The sequence below is a fragment of the Heloderma suspectum genome, chromosome 12, assembly GCF_057233095.1.
Source record: "Heloderma suspectum isolate Gila_16-S chromosome 12, 16-S_ref, whole genome shotgun sequence".
Taxonomy (NCBI): Eukaryota; Metazoa; Chordata; class Lepidosauria; order Squamata; family Helodermatidae; genus Heloderma; species Heloderma suspectum.
Genome location: NC_139469.1, coordinates 2,262,762 through 2,290,628, shown reverse-complemented (window position 1 = coordinate 2,290,628; position 27,867 = coordinate 2,262,762). Strand labels below are relative to the sequence as shown.

Sequence of the window (27,867 nt, the reverse complement as noted above, 5' to 3'; positions counted from 1 at the left end):
AAAAGTGTCCTACTTGATGGCTGCAGAGAGGTAATATCATGGCTTATGAATTCCAACTAGATAAAACAGCAACTTCAAATTAATTGCACACAACTTAACCCTTAAGGGATTCACTGCTAGAAGGATGTGCATGTGGCTGAGAGCCTTAGATGGCTTAACAGGAGGTTAGACAGATTCATGAAGGTCTATCAATGGCTATTGCTTATGACAGCCAAAAAGAGCCGCCATCTTCAGAAAGAATCTATCACAAAATGCCAATTTCCATGGAGCAACCAGGGTGCGGGAGGCTTTCATGCCCTGCTTGTGGGCTTCCCTTTGGGGCACCTGGTTGGCTGGCCAGTGTGGGAACCAGAATACTAGATTAGACTGACCCTTGGTCTGGCACATCAGTGGTCTTCTAACGTCCTTATTTCAGCTTTTCATGATTTCCAAGAGCTTTTCTACACGAGACATTTATTCTGCGGTCATGATTCCTCACTCACAGTAGTTTGCAGGTGCTTTACACAACAGTGTCATCCTCCAGGGCCTCTCCTGTGCTTTCGAAGCATTTTTGGAGGGGGGGGGGGCTGATCAGGGAAAGTCCAGTATTTGGGGGAATGGCAGAATGAAACACTAGACTAGTTCCGCAATTCTGCTGTACCACAGCACCACCTAGATGTTATGTAGAGGAACATATAGAAAGGCAGAGCAGAGGAAAACCCAGAAAAAAACATGTGTAGAGGATCCAGTTTTAATCCCACAAAAAATACAGCCGCAGAAGCCACAGTAAAGTGGTAGTTTAAAAGCCACATCTAGAAAAGTCCCAGGTCCATCTCCACCCATTTTGCAAGGGCCAGCAAAATGTGTTTTTGCTTTTCATAGCCAAGCTAAATATTTTTGGATTGCAACCTTTTAGGAAAAGTGCAACAATTCCAACTGTAGATTGATATTCATTCATGGAAGCAACAGTGGAATTTATCTTAGTGGCATGTGACTCATCAGAACAGTGAGAAGAGCCCTGTTGGACGAGACGGGAGGCCTCTGCAGTCCAGCATTCTGTTCACACAGTGGCCAGCAGACGCCCCCATAGGAAGCCCCCAAGCAGGGCGTGAGTGCGCTTACAGCCTCTGGCTTGCGTTCCCCAAAGTCTGGTGTAGAGAAGCACACTGCCTCTGAACCCGGAGGTGGCATATAGCCATTGTGACTAGTAGCCACAGCGGCCATCGCCACATCCTGCAGTAGCCAATGCCATAGTTTAAGCACACACTCTGCAAAGAACACCAGCAAGACCATTCACATTTGGCCATCACTGCCAAAAATGTCACTCTAACATTAATCCCCAGATGCAGATAAATGAACACACAATACTCCCAGTCAACTGACCTGCATACTTGTGTATTTGAAAGAAGATGGTTATCAGTATATTGCTTTTTACATTTTGTTTAAGTGTAACAACTGCATTTGAACACTTCCCAAAATAACTTGTGGTAATCAATTAACAAGCACCCCTCCTTTTCCGAAATTACAAAAATACTTACAAAATCAGCTCTTCTCCATAACACTGTGTGGCTGATACAATTATTCCCTGCAATTCTTTTTTTGAATTCTTCTTCTTCTTTAAAAGGCTACATTTTGAGGAATGGCTTTCTGAAGCTTAATGGGATCAGAAAAAAAATTCAGAAAGTGCAACCTGATCTATAGCTTATAAACAGCAAGTGCAGATTGTCAGTTGGGGGGCTACAACAAGAATAGATTCCACATGTTTAGAAAGAGCATGCACTAGAGTCCCCATGCACTAGTAACACCTCGAGATGCATGCGGGAGAATTGCTTGTTTCAACAGGCTCCCACATCAGACATTCCCTGCAGGAAGAAATCTAGCCTGTCAGGGCAGTGGCTTCTTTAATGACATGTAAACGTTCCATGTGCAGGTAAACTTTTTGACATGGGAGAGAATTTAAAAAAGCAACCCCTCACATACATTGTTGGGTATTACTGGTGCATAAAGACTGTACCCAATGCTGCACCCAGTATATTTCTACAATGCAACCCCAGGTTCCCATGCATCGTGACAAGAGCTGCTTGTGCAAATGCTCAAGTTGTTGTGCAGTCCAACCACAGCGTGCTGGCATTCTCTGCAATGCTGCCAAAGAGCCTTAGGATTTCACAATAGTTTCTGCAGCCCCCCCTAAAACTATGCCAACTACTCGGGAGTCCTAAGCGCCTATACCAGCACGGACTCTTCAAGAACATTGGAACCGACTCTTCATTCCTTTCCCCGGAAGTTTGCAAAATGTGAGTGAATAGCTTTATTCAGCATAAACAATCCAATGGTGTTTTATGTGACTGGAAGCCCTTCCAGAATCTCTAAGCAAATCCTGACGCTGTGCATAATAAATTCCTGCAGCATCATGGCAAAAACCCTGACGATGACGAGGGAGGAGAGGGCGCGTCCTCTCTTTGGAGCCCAGGTTGCTCCGGAAGCGTTCCTTTTGCAGCGAGACACATTTGAGGCCGTGCTGTCTCATCGCTTTGCACTCCTGACCTGGCAATCCCAGCTTCTTTTTCACATGTGCAACAAACCTGTGCAAACCTGAATTTAAAAAAGAAAAATGCACAATAAATGGTGATCCCATGGGTTGGGGCATTCCCAGTTGGGAAGGATGACAGGTTGCATTTTAGCGCTGGGTCAGGACCTCTGCTTGCAGAGCTGGGAGTCACTGAAGGTGGCCAACCGATCTGACCCATGAGGGACAAGGCCCAACGCTGGCATGTGGGCCTGCAGGGGCCCACCGGGGGCTGATGCAGCACACCGCTGCACCCTTTCTCTGGTTTCAAGAAACCTTTCATAGCTGGGGGGGGGGGGGCAAGCCGGGCAGGTACATGCTCACAGATGCTCATTTTATTATTTCCACTTAAAAATATATACGACCCTTTTCTACAAGAAATGGGGCTTGCTCCCTAGTAAATGAGTTTAGCTACAGATGCAAACTCATTTTATTTCCGCAGTGAATCTGAATAAGTGAATCTGAAATGTGAAAGTGCGCACGCGCAGAGATTTTTTTTTTAAAAAAATCCGGGTTGGCAAATAGGGTCTTTGTTGTTGCCGTCAGGGCAGGTGCCAAGCGCGGGCTATCGGGCACTCGCCAAGGGCCCCCCGGACCTGCTCCTCCCCTTCCCCACGGCAGCCTGCTTGTCCCTCTGCCTCTCGCCCTGGCCCAGACAAGCGGGGTAGTTTGGAGGGGGAGCGGGAGACACCCTGGCCTGCCAGCCCCCCACCCCTGGCTCTCTGCCTGCCAAGCAAGCAAGCGAGGGCAATGATGAGGAAGACGAGGAAGAACAAGAGGGGCGGGTGACCGTGGCAGGGAGAAGGCGGACTCCCTGAGGGAGGGGCCCATGGGGGGTCTCTTGCCCAGGGGCCCTCGAGGCCAGTGGAGCCCGCTCTGGTTGTTCTTGTTGCCACTGCTCCAATGCATTAGGGATATAAGAGTTGTTGTGAGGCGTAAAATGAGGTGAGGGGGAAGAGAGGAATTGTTGTGAACTGCCCAGAGAGCTTCGGCTACTGGGTGGCATAGAAATGAAATAAATAAGAACTGCTAAGTTTTGTGCTTCACAGCTGAGGAACTGCACATGGCTGTCTGAAGCCCCCACCCGGCCCGGCCCACCCCAGCCCGCTACGACCATTAAGTCCAGGGTCTTAAGTGACCTCGCTGGTCCTCTGCTCAGGAGCCAACTTCATTCCTGTTGGGTTCAGTTTAGCATTTCGAAGCACTCTGTCCTCAGGTTGGGGCCTGAACTGCTAACAGACATAAGTTCTACCAAGCTCGCCTTGCGGCAGAGCGATCAATATGTTTTTCTGTTTGGAAGAGGGCATATCCTGCCCTTGCTAAGGATGTATGATACTTATGGATTCCTTCATGCAGCCAAGCCAAATGCCAGATCCACGCCTTGCACTTTTATAGACTGCATTACAACCGTCGCTGATGCTTTGGACAGCAAGCTGCGCCTTTCGTTTCTTTTCACTTTCCATTTGGTTAGAATATTTCTGCAAAGTTCGAGTTACGCAGTTTTCTATTCAAGAGACTGGAAATGCACTTGGCTACTCAAGAGTAAGTGAGGCACTTCTGGGTGCTTGTGAACAGGAACCAGAGGAACGTGCCCAGGGGGCATGCAACGGCAGGCTCAAATGTGCCTCCGGCCACGGTGCTGCATGGTCCAGAGATGGGCAAAGCAGCTGGGCAACAGGGTAGGGTTAGGCTGGCAAGTGAGCCCCTTTTCCCACTTCCAGAAGAAACTGAGTCGGCTTGATTTTGACCATGGCTGCGGGATGCTGGAAAGGATCGTGAAAACTCTTAATGTGGTTAAGGCCTAGTTCACACAAGTGGCACGTGGAGAGCTGAACCTGTTAGTGGACTGAACTACTTTGGACTGCGAGGACGGGAGTGCACATGACTGAATGCTCCTCCATCCCTGCTGAAAATATTGTTTGAAAACAGAAGAGCAGCTCTGCTGGACCAGACAGAGGTGCAGTGAGCTCAGCATCCTATCTCCCAACCAGTTAGTGTTATTTATTTAAGGCACAACCCTATGCATGTCTAGACAGAAAAACATCCTAGGACTCCCAGCATGCCCCAGCCAGCATGGTTGACTGGGGCATGCTGGGAGTTGCAGGACATTTGTTGTTGTTGTTGAAACAGGCATAGGATTGTGCCCTTAGTGATCAGGATACAATAAACTACAGAATAAAAACAGCAACAAATAAGAACAGCTATCAGAGAGGTCCCTTTCATGGATCACTGCCTTGTTATGGCGAAGGGGCTTGTGTAACTCAGTGAAGCCATATGCTATGCTGTGCAGGGCCACCCAAGACGGACAGGTCATGGCAGAGAGTTCTGACAAAATGTGGTCCACTGGAGAAGGAAATGGCAACCCACTCCAGGATTCTTGCCAAGAAAACCCCATGGAACGTATCACAAGGCTAAAAGAGATGACGCCGGAAGATGAGCCCCTCAGGTCGGAAGGTGTCCAATATACTACTGGGGAAGAGCAGAGGGAATTTCCAAGTAGCGCCAGAAAGAGTGAAGCGGCTGGGCCAAAGCCGAAAGGACACTCAGCTGTGGATGTGTCTGGTGGTGAAAAGAAAATCCGATGCTGTAAAGAACAATATTGTTTAGGAACCTGGAATGTAAGATCAATGAATCAAGGCAAGCTGGAGGTGGTCAAACATGAGATGGCAAGATTGAACATCGACATATTGGGAATCAGCGAACTAAAATGGACAAGCATGGGCGAATTTAATGCAGGTGACCATCATATCTACTACTGTAGGCAAGAATCCCTTAGAAGAAATGGAGTAGCACTCATAGTCAACAAAAGGGTGGGAAAAGCAGTACTGGGGTACAATCTCAAAAACGATAGAATGATCTCAGTCCGAATCCAAGGCAAACCATTCAACATCACAGTAATTCCAGGCTATGCCCCAACCACTGAGGCCTTCTTCGGCTGAGGTTGATCGGTTCTATGAAGACCTACAACACCTTCTAGAACTAACACCAAAAAAAGATGTCCTCTTCATCATAGTGGATTGGAATGCCAAAGTAGGAAGTCAAGAAATCACCGGGATAACAGGCAAGCATGGCCTTGGTGTACAAAATGAAGCAGGGCAAAGGCTAATAGAGTTTTGCCAAGAGAACATGCTGATCATAGCAAACACTCTTTTCCAACAGCACAAGAGGCGACTCTACACATGGACATCACCAGATGGTCAATATCGAAATCAGATTGATTATGTCCTTTGCAGCCAAAGATGGAGAAGCTCTATACAGTCAGTCAAAACAAGACCTGGAGCTGACTGTGGCTTAGATCATGAGCTTCTTGTTGCAAAATTTTGGCTTAAATTGAAGAACGTAGGGAAAACCACTAAACCATTCAGGTATGACCTAAATCATATCCCTTATGAATATACAGTGGAGGTGAGGAATAGATTTAAGGGATTAGACTTGATAGACAGAGTGCCTGAGGAACTATGGACGGAGGTCTGTAACACTGTTCAGGAGGCAGCAACTCAATCCATCCCAAAGAAAAAGAAATGCAAGAAAGCCAAGTGGCTGTCTCATGAGGCTTTACAAGTAGCTGAGGAAAGAAGGGAAGCGAAAAGCAAGGGAGAAAGGGGAAGATATATCCAACTGAATGCAGAGTTCCAGAGAATAGCAAGGAGAGACAAGAAGGCCTTCTTAAATGAAGAATGCAAAGAAATCGAGGAAAACAACAGAATGGGAAAGACTAGAGATCTCTTCAAGAAAATCAGAGATCTCAAGGGAACATTTTGTGCAAAGACAGGCATGATAAAGGACAAAGAAGGCAGGGACCTAACAGAAGCAGATGAGATTAAGAAGAGATGGAAAGAATACACAGAAGAACTATACAAGAAAGATCTTAATGTCCCTGATAGCCATGATAGTGCGGTCACTGAACTTGAGCCAGACATCCTCAAGAGTGAAGTCAAGTGGGCCTTAGGAAGCATTACTAACAACAAGGCTAGCGGAGATGACAGTGTCCCAGCTGAGCTATTTAAAATCCTAAAAGATGATGCTGTTAAAGTGCTGCACTCAATATGCCAACAAATTTGGAACACTCAGCAGTGGCCACAAGACTGGAAAAGGTCAGTTTACTTTCCAGTTCCAAAGAAGGGCAACACCAAAGAGTGTTCAAACTACCATACAATTGTGCTCATTTCACTTGCCAGCAAGGTTATGCTCAAAGTCCTACAAACTAGGCTTCAGCAGTACGCGAACCGAGAACTACCGGAAGTACAAGCTGGGTTTCGAAGAGGCAGAAGAACTAGAGATCAAATCGCCAACATTCGCTGCATCATGGAGAATGCAAGAGAATTCCAGAAAAATGTCTATTTCTGCTTCATTGACTACGCTAAAGCCTTTGATTGTGTGGATCACAACAAACTCTGGCAAATTCTGAAAGAGATGGGGGTACCAGACCACCTTACCTGTCTCCTGAGAAACCTGTACGAGGGTCAAGAAGCAACAGTAAGAACCAGACATGGAACAACCGATTGGTTCAAAATTGGGAAAGGAGTACGACAAGCCTGCATATTGTCACCCTGCTTATTTAACTTATATGCAGAGTACATCATGAGAAACGCTGGGTTGGATGAATCACAGGTCAGAATTAAGATTGCCGGGAGAATTATCAACAACCTCAGATACACAGACGATACCACCCTAATGGCAGAAAGTGAAGAGGATCTCAAGAGCCTCTTGTTGAGGGTGAAAGAGGAGAGTGCAAAAGCTGGTTTGAAACTCAACATTAAAAAAACTAAGATCATGGCATCTGGCCCCATCACTTCCTGGCATATAGAAGGGGAAGAAATGGAAGCAGTGACAAATTTTATTTTCTTGGGCTCCAAGATCACTGCAGACGGTGACTGTAGCCATGAAATTAAAAGACGCTTGCTCCTTGGGAGGAAAGCTATGGCCAACCTAGACAGCATAGTAAGAAGCAGAGACATCACCTTGCCGACAAAGGTCCGTCTAATCAAAGCTATGGTTTTCCCAGTAGTAATGTATGGCTGTGAGAGCTGGACTATAAGGAAGGCTGAGTGCCGAAGAATTGATGCCTTCTAACTGTGGTGCTGGAGAAGACTCTTACGAGTGCCCTGGATTGCAAGGAGGTCAAATCAGTCCATCCTAAAGGAAATCAACCCTGAGTGCTCATTGGAAGGACAGATACTGAAGCTGAAGCTCCAATATTTTGGCCACCTCATGCGAAGAGAAAACTCCCTGGAAAAGACCCTGATGCTGGGAAAGACTGAAGGCAAAAGGAGAAGGGGACGGCAGAGGATGAGATGGCTAGATAGCATCACGGATGCAATGAAAATGGACTTGAGCATGCTCCGGGAGAGAGCGCAGGACAGGAAGGCCTAGCATGCTGTGGTCCATGGGGTCACGAAGAGTCGGACACGACTGAACGACTGAACAACAACAAATCAGAGAGGTATTTTTAAATACCTAAAATACGTTAAAAGCACATATCACCGCACTTTTGCTGGTTTCCCAGCTTTTGTGCAGTTTTTCCCTAATTCTAAAAGGTAGAAATGTCTCTCCTAAGGCTCAGTTACTGGCAGGAAGACCTTTAAGCTGAAATACGCTGGCATTTGGGGCCCTGCTCTGTTTACCTGGTGCTGCCCACCCCTGAAATGCAGCCCTTGACTGCTTGCCCAAAATGCCACGTGGCCCTCAGGCTGAAAGAGGCTCCTGCCCCCAATATACTCCAACCTCCTGCTTCTCACAAACAAGATGCCCCAGGGGTAAGCCCAGGAACAGGACACGGGTGCAACAGCGCCTTCCTGCTTGTGTCCCTCAGCAACTGGGATTCAGCCTCTGATCATGGAGAGTCCATTTGGCCAGCATGCCTAGTAGCTGCCGTTGAAAACTCATCCTCCATAAAAATCAGGATTTGAACTAGTGAGCACAGGATGAGAGCTGGAAGGACCTGCCGACGCACAGTGAAGGATGCTACGGTAGAAGCAAAACTGATCAGAACAACAGCTAAGTCTGCAGCCTGAACACTCCTACCTGGAAGTAAGTCCCATTGTCCCCAATGTGACTTACGTCTGAGTAGACACAAATAGGCTTACACTGCAAACCAAAAAAGAGCCCAGAATAAAGGACAACCCTTAAAACCGATAGATGTTGACTTTGAATTCTGCATTTCTCTCACAACTATGGTGGACTGAGCTGATGAGAAAACCCTCTCGGATTCAAAACGCTCACATCCTTGGGCAGAAGGGGTTCGAGAGGGCATGAGTATCTCTACACCAGCCTAAAATCCCGCATTTAAAACAAGGAGACAAGATACTGAGCCTTTCTGTTTACATGAGAGTATGTTCATAAGAGCGCTTCATATAAATCCCTGCAGTTTAAAAAATAAATAAATCTCATTATGCTGATAACTGAGCCCTAAACACATCAGTGTATATATTTAAAATGTTTTTGCTGACTGGGCTGTTCTGCTGATAAACAGCCTTGGTGTTATGGAGTGATACCAAGAGAACAAATCTCACCCCTCCCCATTTGGAGGGATGAGATTTTAGAGAGAGTTAGCAGTGAGGAAGGAAGGGTTCATTGTGGCAACATCTCCCCGCATCCCAAACCTAATGAAAACTGGTGCAAGGCCTAGAAGTCCCTGCTAGCTCCTGGGTCATATCAACCACTCTCCCCTACCCTATTGGGGCATGCTGGGAGTTGTAGGACTACTTTCTGTCTAAACATGCATAGGATTGCATCCTGAAAGAACTAAGGCTGAAACCCTACACTTGCTTCCCTGAGAGTAATTCCCATTGAAACCAGCAGGGTTTACTTCTGAGTAGATGCATACAGTATTGCATCATGAGACAGGGCTGGCTGTTGCACTTTCAGCCCAGGTAGCTGATTCTGACCCTCAACAGCAATTAACAGATTGCAAGATAAGTTTTCAAGCCATCCGCCTAAAATTGGTACTCAGACTCAAGCTAAGCTCCCCAGTCCAGCCGGCATGGTTGCAGAGAGGGACAGAGAGGAAAGACACAAACATGTGGCAGCAGCATGCAGTCAGATCCACGATTTTGAACTTGGATCTGGGTATAAACTGGGTGTAAACTGATCAAAACAGTTTCATTGGCAATCTCTGCATCAGTAAGAACAACAGGGGCTTTTAATACTGGTATTAACTCTATTAGAGAGTGCCAGTAAGGTGTGCTGGTTGGAGGACTGATTAGATCAGAGAGAGCTAGGTTCAAATCCTGACTCAGCCATGAAACTTTGCTGGATGATCTTGGCATGGTCACTCCCTCTTGTCCAAGTCCACCTTCACCTTGCTGTGAAGAAGAAAAATGGGATAACCCCATGGATGCCCATCAACTCATTGGAAGGAGGACAGAATGCAACCGTGGCAAATAAAGTAACAACTGGAAAAATCTCAGTTTCCACTTGAATTGCTTGGATCAGGATTCATTGGAGCTGCTCCTGACTCGTGCTCTACACATCAGGAGCATGAACACAGGGCAGCAAGAATCCAAATTAGGCTTTGCTGCATGCAAGAGGCCTGGCTAGTTTGACCTATCCAAACCAATCATTGCCATTTTCTTCCTTCAGGCCCTGTCACTTCGGGCACTGCGTATTAGCAAAATAACGATGACCACAAAGGAATTGTGGGCTTAGGGGTCACGTGCCGCTTTGCGGTTGCCCGCTCTGTGCAATCTGCGGCACATAAACCTTGGAGTATCCACGCCAGCTTTCCCTGACATGGGGCCTCCAGATGTGTTCAACTGCAACTCGCAGCACAGCCCATCTGGAGGGCTCAGGTTGGGAAGGCCGATCTCCGCTCTAGTCTGCAGTTATCCCCTTCCAAAGGGAGCTGCTGACCACCGATTGGCGACAGCCACCAGCGCTCACCGGCAGCGCGCAGCACATGGCGCGTCCGGGAAAAGGTGGACCCTTCGAGCCCCTCGCCACACAAGCTGAGGCAGCCTTCCCCACACAGGCAGTCTCCCCGGGTGTCGGACGACACCCCCCATCATCCCCAGCCAGCATGGCCAACGGAGGGCGCCCGCTTGGGGGAGGCCGATCCAAGGAGTCCACCCCACCGTCCAGGGGCGCCTCTTGCATCACGCACCGCTCCTGGGCGCCCCGAAACATCGTGCTGAGCCCGTTCCTCCCACCGCACCGCCGAGAGCTTCTCTCGCGCGCGCTCCCTCGTCCGGAACATCGGGGTCCGGCGTTTTCTCTCGGCAGCTGACTCCGGACGGGCAAAGGGAAGGGCTCCTTCCCCCGTCGCACAGTCGCCGTACGGAACGCGCTGCCCCGAGACGCGGCCAGGGCGGCCGCTGGGTCGGGCGGCTGGGGAAGGGCCCGCCAGCGGCGCCCGAGGCAGGGCTGGGCGCCCCGGCCGTGGCTGCGCCGGCGCCTCTGTGCTCCTCCGCTTCCCCGTCCCGTCCCGGGCCGGGCGAGGAGGGGCCGGGGGCCGCGCCGCCTCCCGCCACAGGCCCAGCAGCCACGGGGCGCGAGGCTCCTCCTGGCCCGCCGCCCCGCCCGCGCGGCCGTCGTCGCCACCCCCGGTAGACCCCGCGGAAGCGCCACTTACTTCAGCGCCCCGTCCGCGCACGCCGCGGCGGCCGGCGCCGGCCTCCCGCCCAGCCGTCTCCGCGGTCTTCAGCGCGGCGCGCCCGCAGGCTGCGGCGGGAGCCCCCATCCTCTCCGGCGCCGCGAGGCCGCGGGGCGCCCGGCGGCGGCGGGGCGCCAGGAGGCTCCCGGAGCCCGCGGCGCCGAGCGACGCCCAGAGCCGGCTCCGGGCCGGCAGCTCCGCGCCCGCCCGCCCGCGCCGGCAGCCAGAGGCGGGGCCGCAGGCGCATCGGTCCCGCGGCGGGCGCGGCGGCTGCTCGCGCGCTATTCCCAGTAGCCGTCCAGCACCTCCAGCTCGCTGTCCAGGTCGGAGAGGCCGAGCGCCGGGTCGGAGAGCACCCCGAGGTCCACCAGCGCCTGGTCCATGTCCTCGGGCAGGAAGACGATGCCCACGTTGAGGGCGACGTACTCCAGCAGGAAGGCGTAATAGAGGATCAGCAGGTTGACCAGGAACAAGCCCGCGTAGAACATAGAGGGGGGCCGCGGAGGCGGCGCACGGGGGGCCCACGACTCCAGCTGGGCGCAGGCGGCGGCGGGCATGCGGCGGGCGCCCCGGGGGCGCCGCGGGGGCTCGCGCGCCGCCGCCGCCGCCGGCCCAGGCAGCCCCGGGGCTGGGGCGGGCAGCCGCAGTGTCCACTCGCGCCGACGACGCGTCCCAGGCGCGCGCGCGCTCCGCTCTCCAAAGCCGGGGGGGGGGCAGCCAACGAGGCAGCTCCCGCGGCCGCCCTCCCCGGGCAGCTGAGCAGCCGGGTCAGTTGCAAGCCCCCGCCCCAAGTGCTCCCTAAAAGCGGGCGCGAGCCATCGACTGAGCGCAGCTAACAGCGCCCCTGCCGCGGACTCCCGTGCCTTCTGTGCCCCCTCCAGGCGGGTCTGGCCCCAGAAGCCCTGCCGCAGCCCTGCGTGGGGGAGAGGAGGCTTTGCCGAGGACCTGCCCCCGAGGATGGACAAAGGCCCCTCCCCGGGCAGGGCAAGAGGCTCCTCGCGTCCACTCCCCAGCCCCCCTCCCCAGGCCCGACAGGAACCCGCCCCCGCCCCCTCGGCTGCACCCACGCTCCGCAGTCGCATCACTTCCCCCCAAGAGCAGCTGTTCCTCGCACATCCAGAGGCCCGCCTCTCCGCCGCGCGGATTGGCTACGGGGCAGGGTGACCGACAGCACGGGGGGGCGCCTAGACGGGGTTGCAGCCGGCCCTGTTAGGTAGGACCCCGGTCTGTGCGCGCTGGCCTCGGCGTCCGTGCCATTGCGTGGGGTTTACTGCCAAGGAGGCAGATCTGGGTTCTGAGGCTGCCAACTTCTTTCTTTTAAAGGGCTGTGCCCCTATGCCATGAACAGCAGCCCAACCCGCACGAATTCAGGCAGCAAAGCTTTCTCTCTCCATCACTGGTCCGTCCCTGCCTGGAAAGCCCTCTCTGGTTTCGATTTTTTGCATGGCAGGAGAGCAGGGCCATGCTGTTTAAAGGCGCAGGAGCAGGACCCCCCAAAAGTGGCAACCGCACTTAAAAAAAAAATCCTCCCTAACATGTGCTTTTGTTTTCACTTGGCCTCTTTTTGCTCCCAACCATTTAATTACTGTGAGACTGTGCACCTTTGGGGGCAGAAATATTTGCATCTGGGGGAAAAAATAGCATCATAGAATAGTAGGGTTGGAAGGGGCCTACAAGGCCATCGAGTCCAACCCCCTGCTCAATGCAAGAATCCAAGTCAGAGCATCCCAGACAGAACAGGGGCAGTGTTAGGAGCTTTAAGCTCATGGGATAAAGGCGGATGTAAACCTGCTACACTAAATAAAGAAGGGAGGAAGTGTACAGTCAGCCCAGCTCTTATTGGAGCCAAAACCACAGTCCAAACCCCCTCCTTTCAGCCCTGAAAAGACTGTTTTCCCAGGGTTGCCACCTTTTTCACTGGCCCAGCTCCTCTGCCTTCTCTCTCCCACACAGCATAGTTTTGCTCCATATAATACTTGACTAATACTAAATGCTTTCACTCCAGGAAAAGCTTTCCTTGCCCAATTTCTGCATGTCAGGGTGCTCTAATAAGGCAGAGGAGCAGGGCCGGGGGGGGGGGGCAGGGGGCTCAGTTGGTTTTTTAAGGTGGCAACCTTTGACCCGACTGTGGCTGGCTCCAGGAGCTATTAGGAGACCAGAGCCCCAAGATTAGCAAAGGATCCGCTACTGCCTGCAACAGGGCCAAGCGTCTCTCTTGCACAGATCCTGAAGCTGGCACTGGAACCCACACCCCCCTCGTGGGAACCCTAGGATGCCATTTTAAGAAAAATAGCAGCAGCAGTAATAGTAGTCATAGTAGTAGTAGTAGTAGTAGTAATAAGCATTTGTTTAGCGTTTCTGGATGTTCAGAGAGCATTACATGTCATTTCTTCAGCCTTCTCCAGCCTGGTGCGTGCCAGATGTGTTGGAGTACAACTCCCAGCATCCTGTAGACAGCTGGCAATCCTCAGAACACTCCTGTAAGGTAGGTTAACAGCATTATAGCCACACTGCAGATGATGCAGAGAGTGTCCAGCTGCAGAGGAGATCCCAGCCATGGCACCCAGGGATTAGGAACATCAGAAGAGCCCTGATGTTGGATCCGACCCAGGGTCCATCTAGTACAGCATTCCGTTCACACAGTAGCCAACCGGTTGCCCACAGGAAACCCACAAGCAGGGCAGGAGTGCCACAGCACCCACCTGCCCACGTTCCCCAGCAACTGGTGCACATAGGCACACTGCCTCTGATACTGGAGGTGGCAGACAGCCACCAGGAGCAGTCGCCACAGATAGCCTTCTCCTCCAGGACTTTGACCCCCTAAAGTCATCCAAGTGGGTGGCCATCACCACGTCCTGCGGTGGTGAATCCCATAGTTTGACTCTGCGCTGTGTGAAGAGGTCCCTCCTTTGCTCTGTCCTGATTCTCCCACCAGTCAGCTTCCTGGGAGGACTGTAACCCGGTTCTAGTATGATGAGAGAGGGAGAAGAATGTCTCTCTGTTCACTTTCTCCACAGCAGGCATAATTTTGTACACTTCTGTCATGTCTCCCCTCCTCACTCGCCTTTTCTCTAAGCTAAATAGTTCCAGGTGATGTCACCTTTCATCATAGGGGAGCAGCTCCAGCCCTTTGAACCTTGGATTAGTTGCCCTTTTCTGCACTTTTCCCAAGTCGACAACATCCTTTCTTAGGTGCGGTGACATAATAATAATACGCTGTACAGCGTATTCCAAGCGTATTCCCCCTCCTGTATCCTACCCTGCTTCCCCCATCTCAGCTCACTTCCCCATCTCCCCCCCCCCCGAATAAAGGCAGCAACAAAGCTGAAGATCTTCCTAGGAGGAGAAAGGCCTGCCCGTAGCCCCACCCTCATCTCCCTAACCTCAACACTACCCATGAGGGAGGGCTGCTGGACTTGAGCAGTGTCAGGATCGAGCCCTGTGAGTTAGCCACCAAAGGGGGTGAAGACCACTACAAGAGCAGATCTAACGTCATCCTTCATTTGCAGCTTGGCAGAAGAAAGCAGCAATCTACCCATCTCCTGTCCCCGTGGCAGTGAAGTGGGCCTGATGCAAAGGAAGGCAAGCAGGGCCTTGTGATTTCTAACAGATATGCAGAAGAGGGAATTTGGGCACTTGCTGCTTCTCCTGCAGGTGTGGAAAAAAACCTGCCCAAATACCTCCTTCAGTTGAATTTTGCAAAGAGTTCTGCTTGGATCTCATCTGAATCTGCCCTGTGAGGGAATACACTGCCCCTTCCGCAGGCTCTAATGAGCCCATGAACTCTTACTTGGGAGTAAGCCATATTCATCTCGGCAGGACTTATTTCTGAATAAACCCGTAGAACGAGGCAGTAATTCCCTAATGCATTACCCTGAAACTCAAACCTCTTGCACTGTAGTAAAAGTATTACATTCTTATTTAAATGTGTTAAGTCATTTTGATTTTCATTACCTTTTCTCAACATACACTTCTATTTATTTAAAACAATTGTATCCCACTCTTCAGGCTCCCAGAGAGTAGCTTACAAAGAGGAGAGGTAAGGTAGTCCCTGCCCATAGGGTTACAATCTATTTCACACAAAAACAAAAAGGTATGGGGGAGAAGGATTTATTTAAATATATGTATACCCAGAATTATCAAAATAATTTCAAGGTGGTATCAAAATCACAATCAAGAATTATTACACATAGAACAAACTATCATCACTAATCTGGAAAGCTACTAAACTATCACATTAATGCTTACTAATTAAGAAAGATTGCAAATAAAATGTATTATTGTGTGCATAATTATTAATCAAGATGATCACAAATAAACCACATTAATAATTACTAATTAAGAATTATTTCAAATACAAATACATAACTGCATTACTAAGAATTGATTACTAAGAATTATTTAAAAAAATGAAATAAATCATTGCATTAACCATTGATAAGTCAAGCATTATTAAACACGGAATTATCATTCTATCAATAATTATTCCTTATCAATGGTAATTAAAAATAAAATAAATCATGAAAAGCAAAGGTAGCCGTGTTGACCATAAGTAAAATGTCAAAATCCGTATTACAGTAATGCCTTTATTAGGCCAACGTGTGCAGTCTTCTAGGTCTCCAGATCTCTTCGACAGGCAAGATGTCACAAGAGGCAGGGGGGCGGGAATAGGGGAGGGGGGAAAGGCGACTTGATAGTTAGGTCACATCCCCCCCACCTGCTTTTTTGTGACATCTTGCCTGATGAAGAGCTCTGGAGATCTCCAAACCTTGCACATTTTGGCGACAGTATCCAGTCTTTGTCCTTACTTGAAGTAGACCCACTGAAACGAATGGGGCTTCAGTAAGTGTCGACTAACCTAAGCCCCATTCGTTGCGGAGGCTCTACTCTGAGTAAGGAGCACCGCGGGCTGCCGCCCATTGTGACCCGGCAACGGCCTCGCCCTCGGGGCGCTTGAGGATAAGCCACGTGACGCGGACGGCCGCTCTCCGCCCCGCCCCGCCCCCGAGCTCCTCCCCCTCGCGGGTCACAAGCTCCCTCAGACGGTCCGCGCCTCCCTCTTCCAGGCTCCTCCCGCGAAAGGCACGCCGGGACTTGCAGTCCCGCGGCCGCGCGTCGCGGAAGCCGCGTCGCGGGGCTGCCCACCCGCGGAGACTGCGCTTCCCGGCGTGCCCCGCGGCCGGGCCTGCGCATCGCTCCGCCCCCGGGCCGCGAGCCGAGCGAGCGTCGGGATGTCAGTCGGCGCGCGGGCGGCGGCGCCGGTCCTCGCCGCGCCCGAGGGAGCGATGGCGGCGGCGGAGGACGCGGCGGCGGCGCGGAGGCCGTAGCCGGCCGGCGCGAGCGAGCGAGCGAGCGACGCAGCCTCTCCGCCTCAGGATGTTCGGGCGGTCGCGCAGCTGGGGCGGCGGCGGCGGGCACGGCAAGGCCTCGCGCAGCATCCACTCCCTCGAGCACCTCAAGTGAGTCCGGCGCGAGGGGCGAAGCCCCGCGGCGCGCCGCCCCCGCCCCCCCGCGGCGGGCCCTCGGCGGGCGGGGCGCGCGGATGCGCCCGCCGGGCGCGCGCGCCGCCTGGTTCCGGGGCGTCCCCGCAGGCCGCGGCGACGGGGCTGTAGGCCGGCGCGGGGGGCGCTTCCCCACCCCGGCGCCCGTCGTCCCCAGCCGCTGATGGGGGCCGCCGGCCGGCGCAGGGGGGCGCTCCCGTGGCTTCGCCGCACTGCTCTGGGGCTTGTGGGCCGAGGCACCTGCAGGGCGCGGATGGGGGAGGCAGCCGGAGCGGGACTCCCGCGCCCATCGCTCCTTCCCGCCGGCCGTGCGTCCTGCGGCTGATGGGGGCTGTGGGCCGACACGGGGAGGGCGCTGAATTAGGCGCCGCGGGTGACACGGTCGGCGTTTCCCCGGCCCGGCGCCTGTCGGGTGTGCTTGGGCTCCCGCTCCCGCCGTTTCTGACCATTGGCTGTGGTGCCTGGGGCTGACGGGAGTGGTAGGCCAGCACGGGGAGATGGGAAGTTGCCTTCTGCCTTCCCATCTAGCCCAGTATTATCGACACTGACCAGCAGCCGTGGCTCTCCAGAGTTTCAGGCAGGGGTTTTTCCAGCCCTACCTGGAGATACCAGGAATCGAACTTGGGACCTTCTGCATACGGAGCAGGGGCGCTACCACTGAGCTCTGGGCCCTCCCCAACATTTCTGGAGGGCCACAAGCCCCCCTCCCCCGGGATACAGACACAGGTGTGGTGTGGTCACACACTCCTCCAACCTGGTGGCCCCTCAGACTGATCTAGAACAAATAAAAGGCCATTCATGGCTACTGGTCCTGATGGCTCTGCGCTGCCTTCAGTGTCAGAGACAGTGTGCCTGCATGCACCGGTTGCTGAAGACCACGAGCCGGCAGCCCCACTTGCTCTCCTGTTCCTGGCCTTTCCACAAGCACCTGGCTGACCTTGCAGACAGGATGCAAGACTAGCTGGATGCTTGCTCTGACCCAGCAGTGCTCTCCCTAGGTTCTTACATTAGCCTCCCCCAACTCCAGTGTCCTCCAGATGTGTTGGACTGCAGCTCCCCTGTCACTCTCTGGAGGGCACAGCATTGGGGAAGGCTGGTGTTTACATATGTGTGCATGTGTTACGTGTGTTTCTGTTTCTTTCCCATCCCCTACTTTTTGTACTGCCTAGCCTGATGAAGCGTTCTGGAAAATTCAGAAGCTTGCAGATTTTTGTGGAATTTTGGTTTGTCCTAATAAAGGTATGCCCAGTTCTGCCCATGTGTGTGTTTATGTAAATTCACCCGACATATTCAAATATGAGTATACGCACACGCGCGCGCACACACCCGACGTGAGGAGCAGTCACAGCCTCCCCCAATCTGGTGCCCTCCAGATTTATTGCATGCCACCTAGAGTGGCTGGGTAGCTGGCCAGATGGGCAGCTAATAAATCTAATAAATAAATAAACATTAGTTATTGGGCGTATTAGAAATGTAATAAATAAAATGGATGTGATACAAGGAAGACAACAGTGGGAGGAAATGAAGGCAGGAATAAACAGGAGAATATATAATTGTGTGTAATTATAATGTTGGAGGAGGTGTGTGTACAGTGTCTTGCAAAAATATTCACCCCCTTTTGACTGTTCCACATTTCGTTGTGTTACAACCTGGAATTAAAATGGATTTAATTGGCATTTTTACCATTTACACAACGTACTTAACACTTTGAAGGTGCTAAGCATTTTTATTGTGGCACAAAAGTTAATTAAACAAAAACAAACTGGCATTTGTTCATTGCATAAGTATTCCCACCCCCGAGTCAATACTTGGTAGAAGCACTTTTGGCAGGCTGTGAGTGTTTGGGGGTAAGTCTCTACCAGCTTTGCACGTCTGGATCCTTCAATGTCTGCCCATTCTTCTTGGCAAAATTGCTCAAGCTCTGTCAGGTTGGATGGGGACTGTTGGTGAACAGCAATTTTCAAGTCTCACTGCAGATTCTCAATTGGATTGAGGTCTGGGCTTTGACTGGGCCATTCTAAGACATTCAGGTTCTTGTTTTTAAACCACTCCATTGTAACTTTGGCTGTGTGTTTAGGGTTATTGTCCTGCTGGAAGGTGAACCTCCGCCCCAGTCCCAGGTCTCTTGCAAACTGAAACAGGTTTTCCTCTAGAACTGCCCTGTATTTGTGTCCATTCCTCTTGCCCTCAGTTCTGACCAGTTTCCTAGTCCCTGCTGATGAAAAGCATCCCCACAACATGCTGCTTCTGCCACCACCATGCTTCACTGTGGGGATGGTGTTCTCAGGGCGATGAGCACTGTTGGCTTTGCGCCACACATAGGGATTTGCGGTAAGGCCAGAAAGTTCAGTTTTGGGTCTCATCAGACCAGAGAACCTTTTCCCACATGTTTCCCCCACATGCCTTTTGGCAAAATCCAAATGGGATTTGATGTGGTGTTCTTTTATGTGTTGTTCCCCAGTGATGGCTTTTTTTGTGCCACCCTTCCATAAAGCCCAGCTTTGTGGGGAGTCCAGGTGATAGTTGTCCCAGGGATGGTTTCTCCCCTCTCAGCTGTGGATCTCTCCAGCTCCTTCAGAGTTACCATTGGCCTCATGGTTGCTTCTCTGACTAATGCCCTCCTTGTCTGGTCACTGAGTCTTGGTGGATGGCCTTCTCTAGGCAGAGTTGTTGTTGTGCTGTATTTCCATTTTACAATAATGGATTTAATGGTGCTCCAGGGGATAATCCCATAGCTTGGGATATTTTCTATAACCCAGCCCTGATTGGTGCTTCTCCAAAACTTTATCCCAGACTTGTTTGGATAGCTCCTTTGTCTTCATGATGCTGTTTGTTTAAATATACTCTCCCACAAACTCTGGGGCCTTCCAGAAACAAATGTGTTTAATCTGAGATCATGTGAGACTTGAATTGCACACAGGTGGACTCCATTCAGTTAATTATGTGACTTCCTAAGGCAGTTGGTTGCACCAGAGCTTATTTAGGGGTGTCACATTAAAGGGGGTATATACTTATGCAATCAGGACTTTTCAGTTTTTTATTGTAAATCGTTTTTTAAATGTGTAGATTTTTTTCCTGCTTCAACATTATGGACTATTTTGTGTAGATCAGTGACAAGAAATCCTAATTAAATCTATTTTAATTCCAGATTGTAACACAACAAAATGTAGAAAAGTCAAAGGGGGTGAATTCTTATGTAGGAAGGGGTTGTGTGTATGTGCACTCATATATATTTTTTGTATGAGTCTTTTAATATGCTTATTTCCTTTATTTGCTGTGAGCCACTCTGGTTGTTTTCTTTCAAACAAAAAGCCGGGTATAAATATTTTAAGAATAAATATAATGCGCATACACAGTGTTGGTATATTACATGCATTTAACTGGATATTTTTAAGCCTCTCTCTCTTTTGCTAGCTGTTTATTTAATTGTTTGCATGCACTTGCACACACAATGATAGGTATGTAGTATGCTGATGGTGCCTGTTCCATGCTGGCTGGGGGATGATGGCAGTTGTAGTTCAACACATTTGGAGAGCACCAGGTTGGAGAAGATGGGCATAAGGCATATTTTTCTTTTTAGGCTTAAAAAATGTACACAGCGGCTTACAACAGCAGGTTAAAACAGAAACCGCGTTATCCTAACCATGTACAGTCAGAGTACATACATTACAGCCATCTTGCTGAAGCTAAGCAGATCTGGATCTGGTCGTGCTTGGGTGGGAGAGCACCATGGAAGCCCGTATAACCACCTTGAGTTCAATGGTAGAAGAAATGTGGGATATAAATGTACTAAATTTATAAATAAAGCTACAGTTCCACCAGTAATAACCACTGTAAAACAACAAATGATGTAGCAGGTATATGTCTGGGCACACATGCGTATGTGACCTTCCCCCTGACTGATTTTATATGGACAGACATGCACACACACAATAGGCAAACGGGGTTCGCTGTATATGTTTATGCATGCACACATTTATTTATTTATTGCATTTATATCCCGCCTTTTTTCCTCTTGCAAGGAACCCAAGATGGTTTACATTATCCTCCTCCTCTCCATTTTATCCTCACAACAACAACCCTGTGAGGTAGGCTGGGCTGAGAATCTGTGACGGGCCCAAAATCACCTAGTGAGCTTCCATGGCCGAGTGGGGACTAGAACCTGGATCTCCCAGCTCCCAGTCCAGCACTCGAACCATTCCACTACGCATACTTGGTAGGACCCCTTATTCGTGTTTAGAGCAGGCCGATTGATATTAATGAGACTTAATTTAGTTATGATTAACTTAAGTCCCATTTATTTCAGTGAGTCTACTATAAGCATGACTAAATCTGATCCAGCCTGTAGTATATTATACTTAATAGCATGTGTGAGTAAGCAGCTGACAGAGGCTTACAAGTATTTACTGGATGTTCTGGCATCTTCCTTCATCCTTAGCACAGCTAGATTCTCAGGCAGGTACTGGGAGCCAGGGTTAACAGCCAGTTAACACAGTTGGATTCCAAAGGAGATGCCGTGAATGTTTAACTGCTTTTAAGACCCCTTTCTATTTTGGCAGTCACTTTATTTACATATCAGTTTTAGAAATGGACTACACCGTGGTAGGACACACAGCCTACTTTGACACAGCTCTAAGTTGTCTTTAGGAACATAACCTCTCTCTGTCACTCCCTCTCTGTGGAAAAGTTTGTGCGGTTTGGTCAGTTGGGAGTATTAATGCCTAGTGACGTGTGCATAATTCGGTCAGCTGCGATTATGAGGTTTCTGTGGCTGTGTGTAGTATTGTGTGTAGATTATTCAAAGCATCTATAATGTGTTACGGGAGTTTGTGAGCTAGGATGTGAGATACCTCTCTGACACTAAATGTATATTGTATATGGGTGTAGAGCCACCCAAGAGTCCTGTAGCATAGAAATAAATAGAGGGAGCACTTGAGGAGTGATGGGATGGGTATAGAATTGTGGAGCCATGCGATTTCCTACCCTGCAAGATTGAGGCGTCAAATTGCAGCACAGAATTGTGTTGAGCAAATTGCTGTATCTTAGCCCCCGTTCCCACATCTATAAAACAAGAACACAATCCACTCCCCTTTACCCATGCCATTGTGAGTGTAGATGACTTACAGCGCATCATCTTTACAGATCTCGTGCATCGTCTTTACTTGGATGTTAGTTCACTCACTGGGATTAATTCCCAAGGAAGTGTACACAGGGATTGCAGCCTCCGATTAGTTTGAGGCATGTGAAGTTCTTGGGAGCATTGCATTCTGCAAGCAGTTAAGTAGCTCTTACTGCAGCTGTTTCTTCAAGATGCCTGCTGATTCATCAAACTGGACTGACTGGTTCCCAGATAGGCCACTTCAGTGTTTTGATGCAAACTCAGAAACTCTGGATTGTTTGTAGACCATTGACAAACAGAGGTACTTTGCCCAACTTAGAATAATCTCCACTGTCCCAAGAATCATAGAAGCATAGAATAGTAGGGTTGGAAGGGGCCTACAAGGCCATCGAGTCCAACCCCCTGCTCAATGCAGGAATCCAAGTCAGAGCATCCCTGACAAATGGCTGTCCAGCCTCGTCTTGAACACCTCCACTGTGGGAGAGCCCACCACCTCCCTAGGTAATTGGTTCCATTGTCATATTGCTCTAACAGTGCAGGACGTCCTGCACTCTGGGACGATGGAGAAGAGATCCTGGCCTTCCTCTCTGGGACAACCTTTCAAGTACTTGAAGAGCGCTATCATATCTCCCCTCAGTCTTCTCTTCTCAAAGCTAAACAGGCCCAGTTCTTTCAGTCTCTCCTCATAGGGCTTTGTTTCCAGTCCCCTGATCATCTTTGTTGCCCTCCTCTGAACCCTCTCCAGTTTGTCTGCATCCTTCTTAAAATGTGGTGCCCAGAACTGGACACAGTACTCCAGATGAGGCCTAACCAGTGCTTAGAGGGGAACTAGTACTTCCCGGGATTTGGAAGCTATGCTTCTATTAATGCTGCCCAAGATAGCATTTGCCTTTTTTGCCGCCACATCACATTGTTGGCTCATATTCAGCTTGTGATCGACAACAGTTCCAAGATCCTTCTCGCTCGTAGTGTTGTTGAGCCACGTATCCCCCATCTTGTCACTGTGCATTTGGTTTCTTTTTCCTAGGTGCAGAACTTGGCATTTATCCCTATTAAATGTCATTCTGTTTTCTGCCCAGCGCTCCAGTCTGTCCAGATCACTTTGAATTTTGTTTCTGTCTTCCAGAGTATTAGCTATCCCGCCCAATTTTGTGTCATCTGAAAATGTGATCAGCATTCCCTGCGCCTCCTCCTCCAAGTCATTCATCAAAATGTTGAAGAGCACTGGGCCCAGGACTGAGCCCTGCGGTACCCCACTCGTTACCTCTCCCCAGTTTGAGAAGGTCCCATTGAGAAGCACTCTTGGAGTCCGATTCTGTTGCCAACTGTGGATCTACCAGATCGTTGTTTCATCTAGCCCACTTTGAGCTAGTTTGCTCATCAGGATATCACAGGGCACTTTGTCGAAAGCTTTGCTGAAGTCGAGGTATAGTGTGTCCGCAGCATTCCCACGGTCTACAAGGGAGGTTACTTGATCAAAGAATGAGATCAGATTCATCTGGGAGGACTTGTTTTTGACAAATCCATGTTGGCTTCGAGTAATCATGGCATTGTTTTCAAGGTGCTTCCAGATGGATTGCTTTATCACCTGCTCCAGAATTTTCCCAGGGATTCATGTCAGACTGACTGGTTGTAGTTCCCAGGTGCCTCCTTTTTACCCTTTTTGGAGATAGGGACAACATGAGCCCTCCTCCAGTCATCTGGCACTTCCCCTGTCCTCCATGATTTCTCAAAGAGAATAGACAGCGGTTCTGAGAGTTCTTCTGCCAGTTCCTTTATTACTCTAGGATGCGGTTCATCTGGCCCTGGAGCTTTGAACGTATTCAAAGTAATGAGGTGTTCCTTGACCATATGCCTATCGATCTCAAGCTGCAATCCTGCCCCTTCAGCCTGTACTTCGCCTTTGCCAGGGGGGTCATAGACCCTCTTTTGGGAGAAGACTGAGCCAAAGTAGGAGTTGAGCACCTCTGCCTTTTCTTTGTCATCTGTTATCGTTTTGCCATCCTTATTTAATAGCTGAACCACCATTTCTTTCCTCTGCCTTTTACTATGCACGTAGCTGAAGAAAGCCTTTTTGTTGTTTTTAGCATCCCTCGCTAACCTCAGCTTGTTCTCAGCTTTAGCCTTCCTGACGCCATCCCTGCAATTCTGGGCTACCTGCCTGTACTCTTCCTTTGTTGCTTGGCCTTCTTTCCACTTCCTATATGTGTCCTTTTTTGTTTTCAGGTCATCCCTAAGCTTTTTGTGAAGCCACATTGGCTTCTTCTGTTGTCTTCTACCTTTTCTTCTTGTTGGAATTGTTTGTGATTGTGCCTTGAGAATTTCCTTTTTTAAAAGCTCCCACCCATCTTGGACTCCTTTTCTCATTAGCTTCGCTTGCCATGGGACCTTACTGATCATTGTTCTGAGTTTATTAAAATCAGCTTTCCTAAAATCCAGGGTACGCGTTTGACTACACTCGGCTTTTGCTTCCCTTAGAACCAAGAACTCAAGTACAACATGGTCGCTTTCCCCCAGAGTTCTTGTAACTGCTACTTTATCCACTAAGTCATCTCTGTTGGTTAGGATCAAGTCAAGGATAGCTGATCCTCTAGTTCCTTCCTCTACTTTCTGTAGGAGGAAGTTATCAGCCACACAAGTCAGGAATTTCCTGGAGGGGCCATGTTTTGCAGAATTTGTCTCCCAACGGATATTGGGGAAATTGAAGTCCCCCATTACTACTACATCATGCTTCCTTAAAACATTGGCTATTTGCTTTTCAAAAGTTTCATCCTCGTCTTCTCCTTGATTGGGTGGCTGGTAGTAGACTCCGACCACCAGGTTCCTTTTATTCTTTGCTCCATTTATTTTGATCAAGATGCTCTCGATGGGGCTACCAAGCTCCTCCTCCTGTATTTCTGTGCAGAGATATGTATTTTTCACATACAGTGCAACCCCACGTCCCTTTCTGTTCCTCCTGTTCTTTTTGAACAAGTTATATCCTTCAGTTGCTGTATTCCAGTCATGAGAGTCCCACCAAGTCTCAGTTATACCTATCAAGTCATAATTTCCCTCCTATATTAAGAGTTCAAGTTAGTTCTGTTTGTTTCCCATACTGTGGGCATTAGTATATAGACATCGAAGACCATGTGCTTCATAGTCTGGCTTTCTTCCTACATGTGTCCGAGGACTATTATTGGGCGCTATCAGACCTGTTCTCTCCATTGCAGTGCATGCACCTACGTCCATTGTTACCCCCAACATTACATCTCCCTTCCCCGTAGGATTCAGTTTAAAGCCCTCCTGATGAAGTTCTTCATGCTGTGGCCAAACACATTTTTCCCATCTTTTGTGAGGTGCAACCTGTCCCTTGCCAACAGCCCATCTTCCAGGAAGTATAGCCCGTGGTCCCAGAATCCAAATCTCTCTCGTCGGCACCACCTTCGTAACCAGTCATTCACCCGGAGTATTTTTCGTTCCCTTTCTATCCCTCTTCTAACTATTGGAAGGATGGATGAGAAAACTATCTGGCCCCAAAGTTCTTGAGTTTCCTTCCCAAGGCTTCAAAGTCTGATGTGATATCTTTGTAGCTCCTCTTGGCGGTATCATTTGTTGATGGGCACTAGCTTTGAATGTCCCAGTTCACATGTATGGGTGATTTAATCCATGGTTAGTTGTAGCTGTGCAGCAGGAGCTCATGTGCTGCCTCCCTCGCACTCATTGCTTCCACTTTTAATCAACAACCCAAGAATTGGGTTGTTTCTGTGAAGTCTGAATCCAGAACGCTGAGTTGTTTAGGAGATAAACAATCCAGAGTTAACCCAACTGTCAAGGGCTCCTTGGAGGGCTCTCTCAGTCTAATCCAGTAGCCCAGTCCAGACGCAGACAAAGGGATTCTTTTCAAAGCTTTATTCCTCTTTTACAACTTAACAACTCTACAGGTAGCAACTAGATCTGAGCAGCAGCATCCCTATGCCCTAGGTTGGAACAGTTGGTCCCCGTTTGAAAGGCAATTACTGGCAGACCCCTGAATATAAGGACTAGGGAGAATCCCTCCCCTTTTCCCTTGGATCCTCTGGGTGCAACCGTTCTTTGAGCGCCAACCGGGCGCTACGCCTCCTTTCCGCGCTCTCCATTTGGCGCTGCTCTCTGCGTCTGCGCCGCGCATCCAACCAGTCTGCTATCGGTGCTGGGTCACTCCCTGGACTGCTTTCTAATCTAGGAATGTTGGTGGGAGGAATCTCTGTCAGCCACGGGCCCTGGGAAAAAGGGGCGCGTTCCTCTCCCAGGAGCGACTGCTCTTCCTCCGAATCAGAACTACTCTGGGATTCTATGGGCTCAGTGTCCACCCTGACACCAACACCAAGCCATGGCTGCCACTCGGCCCCAACAATTCCTGGGTTAAACCCAGGAATTGTTGTGTGCAAACTGGGTCAATAGCTTTGAAAACTATTGGACAAATTCATGGAGGATAGCTAAGTGAAATCTCCATGTTCAGAGTCAGTCTATCTCTGAATACCAGATGCTTGGGGGAAACAGTAGGGGAAGGCCATAACTTTCACACCTTGTATGGGGGCTTCCTTGAAGCACCTGCCCGGCCACTGTTGAAACAGGATGCTGGGCTAGGCGTGCCATTGATCTGATCGAGCGCAGCAATTCAGATCTGTCTTCTTAGTTGTCTTTAAGGTAATCTGGATATTGGATAATAAAAGCTTTTTTCTCTATAAAAGCTTTTGGTAAATTGTTATTTGATTTTATTCACCACTATAGCCACGGGCATTTGGAGAGTGTTTAAGAAGCCCTCACCTTTGTGAATAAGGTAAATTAGAAGTTCTGCAGAAATGGAAAATGCTAAAAACAGTACAATGGTTAGTGCTGTAGAAGGTGTGCCTAAGTCTAGTTGAGTGGAATCATCTAGTGCTGTTCTCTAACTCGTCATAATCAAATAGCGGAACTGTTTTTCTAAACAAAATAAATCGGCATGTTATCTAGTCATCTTAGACTAAAAACACTTTTTGCCTGGAACAGAGAAGCCAGGGCACCAAGTGCAAGTCACTTGAATCTTTAGGTCAGTGGTGTACAACTAGCACACACGTATACATGCGCGCGCACATACACAACCGTATACGCTTGCAATCTCTGTGAGGATCTCTCAGCAATCCTGATACAGATTGCTCCTCCTTTTCTGCTAGCAGCAGCAGGAGAAAAAGTGATCTGTATGAGGCTCTGTGGGGGAAGAAGTGGCAAGTACAGGCAGTGGGGAAATTCGGCAATGGGACATATGTGTCAGGGCTCTGATGGGGCCATGGTAAAGGTCTTGGGGGGCCATGACTTCTGCACTGCGGCTTTAGGTCAAAATTGGCATTTAAACTATGCCTAGAAAACTGTAGGAGAACCAGTATGGCCCCTGGCATGTGACAGCTCCATCAAGGGACATGTTGCTTTTGAGCAGCAGCCTTCAAGAGCACTTTTACATAGAACTTGCAAATGCAAGGAGTCACACTATAGCCAGATTCAGGCCAGACTGCTCCTTTATTAAAATGAAGGTAGAAATTTGAAGAAAGACTTCAGTTGCTCTTGCAAACAAATCCAGAAAAGGTACCAGCTTGGATCCTAAGAGCAGTTAACGTAAGGAAATTCCTCCCAAATCCAGGCAGTTTAGACAATTCTGTCCTTCCTCAGCGCACTTTCCTCTCCATGCCCCTTCCCATATTGTTCAGGAGACCCTCCTGACCACCTGGAGAGGCTTTTTGAGGGGCACAGTTGACCGCAGGAAAGGATGGAAAACTTCTGTGAACCTTAAGTTAACTTAGCATAATATCAAGGCCACAGCATTTGCATGGGATGGAGGAGGCGCCCCACCAATCAGTTTTCTAATGCAAGTCACTTGTAGCCAGCATGGATAAATATCCATTTCTAATGGCTTTTTTATTTAAATTGGAACTTTTTGAATTAAAAATTGGTAAAGACTTGAGTTTCTCTGAAATAATTCGACTAATATAAAACAATCTGGATGTAAGCATGTTAGCCCTACAGTTAACCTCCAAACTGAATCAATGCCCTCTACCAGATCCAGTGAGCAGGGCTGGGCAGAAGGTAGATCTCCAGAAGTTTTGGTCTTCAACTCCCAGAA

General features: G+C 49.5%; 2 protein-coding genes across 5 annotated transcripts in view; one reads left to right on the top strand and one right to left on the bottom strand.

Moving 5' to 3' along the window:
- Positions 1–1,354: 1,354 nt before the first annotated feature.
- DEXI (Dexi homolog) lies at positions 1,355–12,173 on the bottom strand. Its single transcript, XM_084818101.1, has 2 exons — positions 11,441–12,173; positions 1,355–2,571 (listed from the first exon to the last, which is right to left on the bottom strand). The coding sequence occupies exons 1-2, from the start codon at positions 11,690–11,692 to the stop codon at positions 2,545–2,547; spliced, it is 279 nt and encodes a 92-aa protein (XP_084674227.1). The 5' UTR covers positions 11,693–12,173; the 3' UTR covers positions 1,355–2,544.
- A 4,183-nt stretch (positions 12,174–16,356) lies between these two features.
- Positions 16,357–27,867, top strand: part of CLEC16A (C-type lectin domain containing 16A) — a 118,946-nt gene continuing 107,435 nt past the window's right edge. For all 4 annotated transcript variants that reach the window (XR_014785487.1, XM_084818095.1, XM_084818097.1 and 1 more), the window contains exon 1: positions 16,357–16,594. Coding sequence is in view for 3 of the 4 variants with exons in the window: in XM_084818095.1 (XP_084674221.1) it covers positions 16,512–16,594 (83 nt within the window). In the remaining variant the exon portion in view is untranslated. The remainder of the gene's footprint in view (positions 16,595–27,867) is intronic.

Bases quoted from the DNA above. Each gene is read 5' to 3' on its own strand.
- DEXI (XM_084818101.1), bottom strand. From the start codon at position 11,692: ATGCCCGCCGCCGCCTGCGCCCAGCTGGAGTCGTGGGCCCCCCGTGCG. The intron at 2,572-11,440 runs GTGCTGGACGGC...TTTTAAATTCAG, and splicing joins ACCTGGACAGCGAGCTGGAG to GTTTGCACAGGTTTGTTGCA.